Source organism: Chiroxiphia lanceolata, chromosome 4 (assembly GCF_009829145.1).
Source record: "Chiroxiphia lanceolata isolate bChiLan1 chromosome 4, bChiLan1.pri, whole genome shotgun sequence".
NCBI lineage: Eukaryota > Metazoa > Chordata > Aves > Passeriformes > Pipridae > Chiroxiphia > Chiroxiphia lanceolata.
Window position 1 is genome coordinate 43,807,185 of NC_045640.1, and position 14,056 is coordinate 43,821,240.

The window sequence follows — 14,056 nt, forward strand, 5'->3', positions numbered from 1 at the left end:
ATATTTTCTTTTTTATCTTCCTCCACTTGTCCTCTTCCCTTTCTCTCTCCCTCTCACTAGATGCCACTTGAAGTGTATCGTCAACATTTTAACAAAGTATGTTATGCACATGCAATTGTGGTTAGACTTCATTACCAGCAAAGTTTGCAGTCAGACAAGTCAGTAACAGTCCTGTCTTGCACTCCATGCTGCTCCATTAGGATAAAGTAGAAGTGAAATGTAATGCAATTTACATTAATCTGTTCTCAGATGATCATCAGGGTATTTGAGAAGATGCATGTACATGAGAAACTGCTAAAAGAAAGACTCATTATTATAAAAAGTTTAAATGATCATGTCGGAGTTTTCTAGGGGTTTTATGAGGTAAAATAAATAGATCATCTCCTTTTCTGACAGTAGCATGTGAAAAGGGAGACTGATAAGCTAACACCAATTATTAAGTATCTCTTCAGACTAGTCTTTGATTCATATGCTGTGTCTAGATTAAAAATAGGTTTGCATAATTTCATGACCATCAATTTATAACTAGTTAAACTGAAGTGAGAAGAAACTTCTTACACTCCTTAGGTGAAAACTGATCTCCTGCTAGGATTAGAAATACATTTTTTTTCTTCCTCATGCAGTATTATAAAACTACTCAGTTACATTATAGAGATTTTTCACTTTCTGTTTGAGTGGCAATTATTAGCCTTTCCTGAAGCAGAATATTGGACCTCATGACAACTGGTCTGTCCTGGCTTCATAAATCCTGTGTGCTAGTGTAGTTGCCAAGAGACCACATGTTATTGTATTGCTGAGCTGAAAAAATAAAGGTGTTTTTGTTTAAATAAACATAGATAGAGTCCCAGCCTCCACTGAAGTAGGATGGAGGGAGGGAAAGGGAAGAGAGGAAACTTGACCAGATGTGTAATGGTGATCTAACCTCAGAGAGTGCTTGAGGGGAAGCATTGCTGCCTGCAATGCCCTGGGTGAATCTTCTCATTGTTGAAAATGCTGCTTATACCCTTTATGATCCACCCCCCCCACCCAAGAAAAAAGAAATATGCTTTTGAATATTATTAGAAAATTGCTTAGCCAGTAGTTTTCACATCATTGACTGGAGACATTGCTACATTCCAGGATTTATATCCTGGAATATCTTGGATTGTGCATAAAGAAAAAATTACAATTACATAAATAAATAAATATTTCAAATGCTGCTTGAAAAACAATGGTAAAAAATGTGATTATGGATTCACAGGAGCTGGAACAGATATATTCAGACTACTGTGAACAGTGCGAGGAGAGTAAAATATTTTACACTGGGTTAGAAAGAACGCTTTACAGCCTTGGCTGTTAATGTGAACTCTAAGGTCCATTAGTGTTTTTGATTTTCTACAAAATGTTTATCTGTACAGTAGGAACATGTGGTTTATTATGATTGCTGTAATTCTCAAGATAAAATATACCAGACTTTACAGAGGAGTGCTGGCAAAAAGTTGGTAAGGCATTTAGTTCTCCAAAATTTGGAGTGAGTAGTCCTGTACAGTGTAGGATACTTACTGAACTGATTCAACTGTCTGAGAACAGCTGCATCTTTATGAAGACAAAAGTGCTTTGGAAAGTATAGTGAATAGTGCAGCAGGACCCTGAACTCTGGTGATCATTTCCACATGGTATTGTATTGTAAGTACATAATAAGAATAACAAATTATACAAGTACTACTTTGCGGGGCAGATGACAACGACAAAGAATAGGAGTGCTACTGTGCAGAGTAGTAAGAATGTTCTTATATATTCCTATACCATTACTGTTATGTGTTATTATTTAAATTCATAACTTCTGCAGAATAATAAAGAAATCTGTGGTCCACACATGCAGTCAGTAGCACAAAGTAGAGAAATTGCAGGTGAAACAGTACAAGAAAATGTTTCATGTAGATGTTACCCATTTTTTGGTCCTTGAAAAGTAGCCTTTCCAAGTAACTTCTATTTTTGAGGAAAATCTTTTTTATTCACTGTATGGCTACAAGAGAATCTGTAAAAAGGATACTAATAAGGTAAGTGTAGCATAGTAATTGTGAGTGATGGAAACTCTTGGAGCCTTCATCTCCACAGAAATTCATCCTTTGTATTTTAAGATGAAGGCCAAGGTAATGAATGGACTGGGGTATCATTTGTAGGCTGATTCGTATGTGTTAGTACATTTTTCCAAGCTTTCCAATTTTCCCAAATTCATCTTTGACATATAATAATAGTAATGCTGGTATGAAATTTCATGCACTTCTTTGATTTTTGTATCTCCTCTACTTATAACATGTCATTTTTGGACCAAACTTAATCCTTATTTAAAAAGAGCTAAACATATTTCTTATTCTCACTGACATTGGGGAATACTGTTGTTCTGTGATACAAAGAACATAGGTTCTTTGTGGCTTCTAAGAAATTTGACAATTGATCTTTTAAAAGGAAGAGTTTGGGAAACCATCTTCTTTCCTTCTTACCTCCACTTCTGATCTGCAGGATTATAGTGTCTCTTTCTATAAGATTCTTGTTCAAGTGCTTGAAATGATGTATCAGTACAAGTTACACCAGTATAAACCTCATAACAGAGGCTGTCTAGGATTGAATTATGTGATTCTGTGTTCCTGAAAATACTTGTTTAAGTGCTTAATACATATCAGGAGTTTAATATATGCTTAAGTAATTGCAGCCTTGCTGTCTGAATATAGAATTGTTTTGTTTTAAAACCTGAGTTACATTTACCAGTGTATCTAATTTACAAATTCTCATTCTTGTGTAAAAGTTAATGTTTCTTCCTCCACACCAGGCAGATGTTACTTTCAGAACTACGGGATATGCATATGCTTAAGGTGGAGATACTTAAGTGTTTACCAGTGCACCTAGACACCAGGCATGATGATTTCTTTCCTAGAGGTGTTGGTGTGCCAATTTTGTAGTCATCAGGGAAAGCCTATGTTTTGAACAATATGCACTTTATCAATGGGCGCTGAAATAAACTTCTGAGACAAATGAGAGTTGGAGAGAAGTGTGAAGAGACAAATTTCTTTGAGTTTCTTATTTTTACATGCAGTGCTTTGACTCTAGTTCACCAAGGCACAAAAGCTGCTTTGCAAAATGTATATGTCTCAGCTTCACATGATACCTCCACTTTTTAACAGATCCACAGAAAATGGAAATATGTTTTTTGGTAGACTGGAGAGTGGTAATGCAGTAGATACTTTCTCCAAATCAAACAATGAGTGCACCCTTCTCATGAAAAGTGTTCAGATGTTTGAAGAGTAGAGTTTGTGGTTTGAACTCAGTCTTGTTTTGCAGTTTTGAAAGTGTATATCTATGATCAAATTGACTTACAGTGAATCAAGGGGAAGAGAATTGAAATCTGAGGATTAAACTTTTTTTTTTCCTCACATATCCTAAATAACAAGGTAGAAATACAGAGAGAGTTGTGCAGTTGTGTTAGAAGCCTCAGGCTGTTAACAATCACTAAGAGGAAAGATTAAGTAGAGAGAACCATGGCAACCGTCTAACATTTGTGAATGAATCTGTGTTTCCATAAAGGAGTTCCTAATGTACAGTACTGTATATTCTAAAATAGATGTATTCAAAGTAGGTTGGCGCAGAAACTACAATCCATATTTGGTGAATGGCAGTTAGAAATATTCTCTGTTTATACCTTGAGTATCTTTATTTCATGGAAAATGTAGACATGGCAAGATACTTGGGGCTTTTATGCTCATTTGCTCTTTTGGCTGGAAGTGATGTCTACTGCTGGAAGTGATGTTTGTGCATAATTAAAGATCATACAAAAAGCTGACCTCATCAGTTATTTATTTGGATTATATCTGGATTTACTGTTTCTTTCCAGTGACTGTCACGGCACAGTGTGTGTAATATCAGCAAACATAAGAAACTACTGTGGAAATTTATTTCATGTCATGTCAAATCACTGCTGTGCTGCTCCATCATCTTTTCTGTTTTACGATAAAACATCAATCATGACAGAAAAGGTAGAATGTAACTCTTTTCTCAATCTTTGGATGATCTTAACGATATCTAAAGGAGTTTCATGTTATAGAGGAAGGCACCGCCAAATCTTTCTAAAGAGGGTGAGTCCTATGGGTAAATTGCCCATTTTGTGAGCCTTGGGCACTGGAGTCAAATGACTCTGGGTAACTTTGTTCAAAAATTCATATTAGAAAGACAAAATCCAGAGGGAACATTTTAAATATTTAAAATTTTATATTGGCTAGTTTTTGAAAAAATGTTTTCTTCCAATATCCTGACTTTACTGTCACTCAGAGTAGCCACAGTTAAATAATTCTGATAATGTTGAGCAGAATCATTTTTGTTGAACTTTTGTGCTTTACGGAGTATTTGCTGGTGATGTGATGCCCCTGGGCCACCATTTTGGTCAAGGTGCCATCTGCCTTCTGTACGTGGAGGAAATTTACTTTCTGTATCATCTGAGGTTTTTTTCTCTGCCGCCTAGCTGGCAAGTGAACTTGTTAATAGGTAACTGTTACAGGTGTGCACTGCTGGTGGTTTGCAATTTCAAGAACCTTGTATCTGTTGAACTGAAAAGAGAACTGGAGTGAATGGGCCACTTTTTCCCCCTCTGAGGTTCATGTATATATTCCTGTCTGCCAACAAATACAAAACATTATTATGTAAATTAATGCATTTGAAAGGCAATGGAATAAATGGAACAACTATTCTGAAACTTGCAAACTTGGGCAATAGGTGGCTATACTGCCTGACCTGGTGAAAATATTAATGTGAAGGACCATTCTCTTCTCTTAAGGTGAAGACTATGTAAGGTGTTGCCAGTGCCCTTACAGTTTTGTCTATATAAACACACAGTTAAGTGAAATGATGGAAACCAAAAATTTTGGTCCATAGAAAATATAAATATTTCAGTAGCAGAAATTATTTCAAATAGAGGTGGAAGAGGGAGAGTAAATTTTCCTTTAGAATGATGGTGTTAAAATTCTGATTAGAAAAATATTAAAATTATATTTTCATGATGACAGTTTTTAGTTTTCAAAATTGAAGCTGTCCAAACATAAACCATCTCAGTGCTATTTAACAACAGTTTTTCTGTTGAACTGCCAGGGAACCTTGAATGTTTTAGTCTGCAGTGTGGTGTGTTATGCCAACACCAGGAAAACTGTGGAATTGTATGTGCTTTAAAAGAAGTTGGAACAGAAATATTACCTCATACCATAGAAAACTGTAAAAATTTTTGATAGGGATTGTTACAAACTTCTTATTTCTTAATTTAAAAAAAAAAGACACAAGTTTATATCAAAAGGAGAAGGAAAAATAAATTTCACCTTTCTTAAGCTGCTTTAATGGATTTCCTAGATTTTTGTCTAGCACATATCTATATACAGATAGAAAGGTCCAATGTCACTGAGATGACAAAGTATTTGATCCCCTGGATTTTTGCTTCTTACATTTATTAATATATTTGTGGAATTCTAGAGGCAGAGGAAAGCCACAAAAAGGTCAGAAAACTGCAAGCCAAGGTAAGCAGCCTGTCAGGAGCTGCTTAGCAAATGACAGTGCAAACTACAGAAAAAATATATAGAAAGGAGAGGAAAACATACACCCTTGGAAAGTACATTTCCTGGTTGGAAAGGCATTGAAGCTTTGAGTTGTGTATGTTGCTTCCTTGCTTCTTTCCAGTAAATTATCTTTGTTCAGATTATTAATTCAATCCATGTTCCCAGACACCCTGGGCCTTAGAGGAGGGGAATACATGTTCTGCTCCAGGTGTAATGGAAGGCATTGTGGACATCATACCATCAAGGCAAAAGCATCTTTCACCTCAGGAGAGGAGACTGGACTCCCTTGTTGGCATAAATTTTACTTAGTAATATTGGAAAAATATCACAGATACAGTACCAGTTCATTTCTTATTGTCAAAGAGAGTTGTGTTTTCTCCTTTGCATACTGCATAGAAAAGAAAGCCTCTGTGTTTAGTTCATCATGCATTGTAACATTTTTTACTCCATTGCAGTTGGAAAATAGTTTCTCAGTTCTTGGTTATTTATCCTAGTTTTCTTGCAATTCGAGCACAGGCTTCTTCTGATGGGGAAATAATTTTCCATAGCTATGCTATTGTCCCCACTGCTCCTTAGCCCTGTGACACAAAACTGCAAAATTATGTAGCACAATGAGGTAAATGCTAAAGCATCTGAACCAGTTTGTTTTGTTACTTTTACAGCAAGTTCAGACTTCAGTCCATGTGCAATGTGAGGAACTTTAGTTGCACAGAAGATTCTTTTGGTAGGCTCCTGTAGTACATTCAGGTAACAGTACAGGTAACTGACAGGAATAGAGTTACTGGCTAAAAATGTCATTATCCAAACTGAATTTTAAGCTGAATTTAGTTTGGTCTTTCAGAATACTTATTTCTCTCTATTTCACCACTTGACTAAAGGGTCTAGGATTTAAACTGTGGAATTTGAGTTTCTCTTTTACTTCAGGTGTACCAGGAGACAAAAGACTGCAAGTACTACAAGTTAGGTAGAAGAACTATGCCTGAACCCCTTGACATCTTAAAGCTCAGTCAATAAATATTAGGTTAATTCACTCTTTAAAAAGCAGAAAAGTAGATAATTATTTCTTATTCTTAACTAAAAAAATTTAAAAAGGTTATCAGCTTCATAAGCTGATCTTAAAAAGAAAACAAGCTCAGTGCTCAAAATCAATTTGATAAATGTGTTGAGCCCTGAGGTCTTAGTACAATTATTGTACACATTGCCTTTTGTAATAAGTTGTATACTTGATCATAAAGTAAAAACACTGGTGGATCTGTTAAAGGAATTAGTGCCTGTTTGGGGGGAAAGAAGATAATGATAAAGTAATTAGTATCATGAGTTCAACAAAGATTTAAAACTGTGGTACATGGCAATAATGGATTTTGAACACAGTTAATGAGCATATTCATTGCATTCATTTTTAATTAAGTGGAAAAAATATTGGTCCTTTAAATTGAGATAATAAATGTGCAAGTCAGTCTTGCACAAACATGCAACACAAGAATTTATTGCTTGCTGTCTAACTAGGGAACTGGGAATCATTATAAAGATTAGATTTACTGAAAAAAAATACAGAAAAAACTTTAGTAGAAAATGTTTATGAGGTAATAATTTTCACATTAAATATTGTTTGGCATATTTGGTAGAGTGCATGTGTGCGTGTTTTTTAAAATGTGATCATTTGTCATCATCAGAGGTAGGACTGTTTGTACCCTTGAAAAGGACTCTGGTATTTATGAATTTAGATTTATGTGGATGTATTTAGTATATGACTGCACATGTAACAGAACATAAAAATACCAGAAACCTTGAAACAAACACACACTCAAAGGTGTGTCATGCTTGTACTTAGGATACAAATTGTGGTTTAAAAGTAACAGTTTGGCTCAAGAAGCTGTAGCTGTGAACATCCAAGTGTTTGCCCTGCTTTAACCAGCACACTCACACCTTCCCAAACCACTGGGCTGTGCTGCCACTGGGGCTCTGGGGGTTTCAAGCTGAAGTAGGGAAAATCCAGCTGAATTACTTAGTGTTTATTCTGTCAGTAGACAGCTGAGGAACTGACATGAAACAGGTTAAAACACGGAAACCAGACGAACCTTCTAGAGCAGTGGCTTTCATTGCTTTTATGACTTGGGAATCCCCTAAAAATTTCCAATGAAAATGAGGACCTCTCTATACCATACTGAAGGTTACTGATGATTGACTGGCTTTTCTTAGTTACCTTTCATGGATCTAGTTGAAGTTGTTCACAGATCTCCAGGGATACCCAGACCACATGAAACTAAATCAAACTTACTGTTTCATTCTCTCAGAGTTCCCAATCCATATCTGTCTTGTCAATATTACCAAAATACCAAGTTCCTTCTGACACACAGTTATGTGTAGGTCTTTGCTCAACAAATGTCTCTTTGGGTTATGCATAAACTTCTTCCAAGTTTCCCTAAGCCACCTTACCCTTTAGGAACTTATTCACCATTGGTATTATAGAAGAGCAAGTTTTCTGTACCAAAAATCCCCTGAACTGTCACTGATGACAGCAGTATGCTGCTAGTGATATTGCAGTATGAATTACTGTGCCACACTTAGGCGATTTTGGTCTTTTTTTTTTTTCTCTGACTTTATTCTGCTCTATCCCACATGTGGTAATTGTTCCTTTCTGTAAAAGGAACAAACAAAACCATACACAGGGGTCTCTTCAAAATGCTAACTCTGCTTTTATTTTTTTAACCTCACTGCATGATTTTATTATGTGTATGTAAGTCAGTAGCAACTTTGGAGCTAAGTTTAAAATATCCAGCTTTGGCAGCATACTTTTAGCATTTAAAAAAAGATTTGCAAACTGCTAAGTCAGTTTATTGTGAAAACATGAAGCTTATAGAATATTTGTCAGTAAATAAACATTCTATTTTCTTTTCTGTTCAGGTATGACTTTGTAGAAGTTGAAGAGCCTAGTGATGGCACTGTTTTAGGGCGCTGGTGTGGTTCCAGTACTGTGCCAAGCAGACAAATCTCCAAAGGAAACCAGATCAGAATAAGATTTGTGTCTGATGAATACTTTCCTTCTGAACCTGGATTCTGCATCCATTATACACTTCTTATGCCAGTAAGTAACATGTTTCAGATTGGATCATTTCAGGAAAAAAAAATCTTTGAAGTGGTTAAGATTAATTACTGTTTATTTAACAATAATAATAATAACAATAATGTGCAATCTGTCTTCCTGAATTGTACATTTTATTTTTGTTTTTTAACTGAGTGTTCTTATGGTTCTTCTTGGATGGCTTTGGACTTGGAAGTTGTGGGCTCAGTTGTTTGTCTGGAAACTTCAATAAAATGTTTGCATTCCTAATACTGTACTGTGGAAAAAAATAATTCTAGCTTTGAGAAAAAGAAAAATCAGAATACAAATCAGCACTGTGATGTTGAAAGAGCATTGGGAAGTTACAAAAAAAGACTGAAGGAATTAATGTTTTTATTAGTCAGCTGCTATTAGACATACGCAGCCAAATGATTACACTTAGTTCCAAAACAGAACGGTTCTTACGCCTCTGGGTAGTTTCATTATAGTGACAAAGCAGACAATGCATAATACTCATTTTTCATTGTGTTTTCCATGGAAACTGTACTCTAGACTTCTCTTGAAAGTTGCTTAAAGCAACAGGTAGTAAACACTATTCATTGTCTAAAATGCGGCTAATTTCACTGTCAACAGATTTCTGTTACGTTTTTCACCAAATGAAAGATCTGTGTTAGTAAAAAAAAAAGATTATAGATTTTTAAGGATGAGATAATTTTTTGAAACATTAGAATGGAGAAAAACAGGGGTTGACTTGTTTTAGAGTAGGTATTCCATATTTAAAGGCAATAAGGAGTACTTATTGTTAAATTCCTCGTAATTCACTTTGAATCTCCTAAGTAGTTTTGTGGTCTGTGGTATTTGGTTGGTGGAAAATATCTGCAAGCTCAATAAAAAATTGATCAAGAGAATTCATGTTGTAACCCCACTGACATGTGCTTCACTCAGTATGAATTTTGCTTGCTTTATTTTTTACCATTTTTGCTTCTTCTCCCTATTTGCAAAATTTCAGTTACTGTGAAGAAGCAAAGAACCAATACCATGAATCCCATGAATCTTCTCAACAGTACATAATCTTCTACTTAATATATTTAACATACTTATGATGATGTCAGTGTAGTGTAGTTGGGTGTTTGTATAAATATATATGTATATATTTATTTATGTTGTTTTCTATTGTTTTCCTATAAATATTTTTAAATATTTTTGCCTAACTAAGAACTCTCCTAAAGTGATCAAAGGTTTGATAAGCATATTTGCGTCTTTTGTGAGTTAGACCCTTTTGTTAGTAGAATATTATGACCTGATAATGGGTGAATTTTAAAATTAAATAAAATGTCAGTCTCCAAACTAACTTGAAATAAGGCCAGGTTTAAACTTTCATACACCTGAGGGCAGAATGAAATAAGTATGTTTACTTTTAGAAAATAGTAGAAGAAAATCACCAAATACATGTGTTTGTGGGACTGGTGCCAAATTTCATTGTCACAGCTCTAGTATTACATCCTACCTGCTACATACCTATCTCACTTACATATGATTCAATTTCTGTGGAATTGATTAAATGAAGGCACCTGAAAATACCAGAGTATATGTATTATTTTTATGCCGTGATGTACAAATGGACTGAGTTTATTCCTTAATATTTGATGGGGAAAACTGGTTATAAAGTTTAAATTATCACTGGCACAACGATGGTTTAATGTTTGAAATATTTAAATCACTTATTCAACAGACAAAAACAGAGCTGACATCATAGGATGCATTTTTTGTTCCTTGTTTCATTCCACTAAGAAAGCACATATAGCATAAGAAGAATACATGCAAACTGTTTTAGCAACCAACCATGCTCTCTCTAACATACAGAACAGGCCAGAGCAGCCCGCTTCCTGTCATAAAAATTCAGAATGAGCCCCAAAATGTGCAGTGTAGCAACTGCTTATGGGTTAATTTCTAAATCTCTCTCTAAAAGGGCTGTGATTTTTTTCAACAAAAAAGTATGCCTTAATAAGTCAAGCAGAATGCAATTATACATTTCAGACAGCAGATTGTAAATTTAGTCTATACAGTTGAGTTCCAGAATTAAACCTGCTTTTTGTACCTAAAGCAATTGAAAAGTGATGCAAAAAAAAAAAAGTGGTGGTGTTTTTTTTTTTTAATAACTGTAATGCTATCTTATCCAGCTTTTCAGAAGAAAATAAGATTTACAGCCCCACTCCCACATGCCCACAAAAAAGATGTCAGCTATAAGAATGAGTGTAAATTTTAAATAATTTTTGCAATATCATAACTGATTCACTTGGAGATTCACTTCAATGAATTGGTTCTAAACAGTTAATTTTTTTTCCTCTTTTTTTTTGACAAGTGTTGGGGAGGGGGAGATGACTGGAAGACTAGCAATGAGAGATTGTTTGGGGAGAAATGAAGCAAAACTGAAATAAAACAGTGCAAGCTTGTTTCTGTATTTGGAGGCCACCCACAGAGAGGGGCACAGGACACATTTTCAGGTCTTTTAAAGAGCAAGAGAAATGGCTTTGTTTAAATCTGCTGCAATTTATCGTATACATTTTTTCTTTTTTTACTTTGTATATTATATTTCAAACCAACTTTTCACATAAGTAGGAGGAGAATGGCTACTGATCTGATTACTATACTTCTAAGAGTTAGTCACTCTAAGGGACTCACTGCCGTTCCGATGCCACTAGATGCAACATCATTGTCTAGAAAGGCTTACTGTGGGATTATAAGGCACTGCATAAAAGCAATGCACATACTGTATACAAACAGAATATTCCCTGAGAAAAACATTAAGCTTTTTTTTAGATTCTAACTAATTAAACTAATAATTTGAATTTCTTCCATTTTAAGTTTTGTACCCTGGCTACATCTAGAACTTTCTATAATTCTGGTCTAAGTCCACTTTTTTTCTCCTGTTCTATAGCTGCAAGTTAATTTTGTCTGCAATACCATGAAGTGGAAGCAAGTGTTGGAAAATCTTATTCCTATTAAGAAAATGTAGTTTGTGTTATTTCAAAATTATTATGTTTCTTTCAGCACAGCTGTTATTCTCAGTCACTCTTTTCATGCTCTGGCCTGTCACTTAGTCTGCACTTACTGGTGAGCTGCTTTATTCTGGCAGGGCTGCCTAGCAATGGTTCTCAATTTTGACCAGCTATGCATTTATTAAAAGTCATGATTTTGGCAGCACTCTGCCACCTAAAGCTTCCTAGAACTTTATTGCAAAAACAATCCATATTTTATTTCTTCTCCCCTTCTTCTCACTTGCCACAGTTATAGCTCTAATCCATATAGTAGCCACATGCAATTGAGGGAAATCTTATAAACTCTTATAACATATATTTGGGCTTCAGTCTTCCTAGTGACTTGTTTAAACTATGTCAGTTACGAGTTTGGCAGAGAAAACTTGATGTAATAAAGTCCATTGTTAGTTGGGGAGCGGGTGAATGGGATACTTGATGCCTGAGGTGCCATTAAGGAATGCATGACTGATTGCCAAAGTAGTTATTAATTATTCAGGGCACTCAGAACAAAGCAGCTCCAGTTAAAGCTGAAGCTGGGGGTGACTGTATTCCCCTTCTTTTTTGGCATATGGTAGCATGTCATTTGTCATCAAAGATCATGCCAAAGATCTTTGCAAGGAACAGACTTAACCCTCTTCTATGCAAGCAAAGATGAAAATCCAAGAAGCTGCTTAAAGACTGACCTGGTTTAAAAGCGACTGAGCAGGTGGTTTGGGATTTTGTTGCAGTACCTGAATGGCGACCTGGGGGTCAGTCCAAGAGAGTGTTTTGGTTTGGTTTGAGTTTTTTCCTTTTGATGCAGAGATGTTGTTAGTACTGCTCGCTTTTAACAGTAATGAAGATTAAATAGATAGTCTGTCTAGGGCTATATAATATTTGTTGTTTATTTCATCCAAATTGGCTAAGCTTTGCTCTTTTAGAATTTAGCAGGTTAATGTTGTTTGTGGAACCTTTTTAATTGAGCTGGTTGATTGAAACAGGCAAATAAATTTAAATACTAATAGAAACAGTGACACTAATAGAACAGGGAGAGGAAAGCTAATACATTGCCTTCCTTTCCTTTCACAAGTCCACAGATTTCACAGCTATCAAGTGTGTTTCTCGCATGTAGGTGCCAAAGCCCAAGAGATGGTTAACTTTGTCTGCAATAACTGAAAATCCATCCTGAAACGACATTATTATCTCCTAACCAAAGTTTTTTCTACACTCTCTTAAGAAGTAATCAAGAGGTTTTGGAAATAAAAGGATTTGAGAGTTGTTTAAGCCAAGGTGGTATGAAGAATCAGGAGGGTGTATGAGTGTTATGTAGAGCTTTGCAATGCTACATGAAGTGAAAACTCTTCATATGATGGGAAGGACTCTAAAACAAAACCTTTGTATTCAGAGTTTCCGCTGATTAGGTGCAGTGAAACCTAAGCAAAGATAATGGAACAGGCTACTAAAGATGCTCCAGCATGCAAATTCAATCATTCATTTTCTTCTGTGTGGCAAAAATTCATTTTAAATCAAAGATGTTTTTGAACTAATTTTTACCTTGGAGATTTCATTTTGCTTTAAAGTTGTGCTTAAGGTATTGGATGAGGTAATTTCTTAGATGAGACATCAAATATTACCCCAAAATTCATTAAAAAAAATTACAAAAAGTACAACCCCGAGGATGGCTATTATCTGTGAGACTAAAATGAGTGGGGGCAGTGGAGGGGAGGAGAGAAGCCTCTGAAGTAGACTTCCTAATCAAATCATAACATCTTGTTTTCCTGTGACCATGTCTCATTCTGTCACATGGATATCATAAAAAGTTTAAAGATCTGCATGTGTGAAGCAGAGTTGCAGAAAGGCAGGGTTAGACATGAATCTAGCAAAATTGTGAACCTGCACAAAAGTCTATGGAAGTGTGTCCTTAACCTCCACAACCTGAGATGTCAGTGTGAATTTTCTGAGATTCTGAAAGGAAGAGAGACATTTTGAATCATATTGGTTGTCATTTAGTTCTTAAAAGGAATGAATATATTTATCTGATAGCAAGTTTTGTACTCTGAAGGGCGTGGTTCCTTTCCCTTTGGCCAAAATAGAAATACAGTTTCTCATGAAGTATATGTAGTATGTGCAATTTCTTTTGTATTTTTCTGTGATATTAGTCTTACAGTGGCTCAGGATGAAAACAGTCAGAAATTGTTTCATTGACGGTTTGTGGCACAAAGTAATTTTGTTTCCTTGGATGACAATTTTTTTTACAAATTTATTATATATTTCACTAAGATTTGAATTCTATGATTTTGGAAGTTTATTGTATATCCCACCTACTATCACTGTGGCAAGAGATATAAAAAAACCCAGCTGATTTTCTTATTCCTGAATAAGTAACATTAATTTCAAAATTAAATCCA

The 14,056-nt window shown here is 35.2% G+C and overlaps 1 protein-coding gene across 1 annotated transcript in view; it reads left to right on the forward strand.

The window, feature by feature from the left end:
* The window catches only part of PDGFC (platelet derived growth factor C), a 124,381-nt gene that overhangs the window by 81,337 nt on the left and 28,988 nt on the right, over positions 1–14,056 (forward strand). Inside the window, exon 3 of the mRNA XM_032686653.1 lies at positions 8,475–8,655. Coding sequence (XP_032542544.1) covers positions 8,475–8,655 — 181 coding nt within the window. The remainder of the gene's footprint in view (positions 1–8,474; positions 8,656–14,056) is intronic.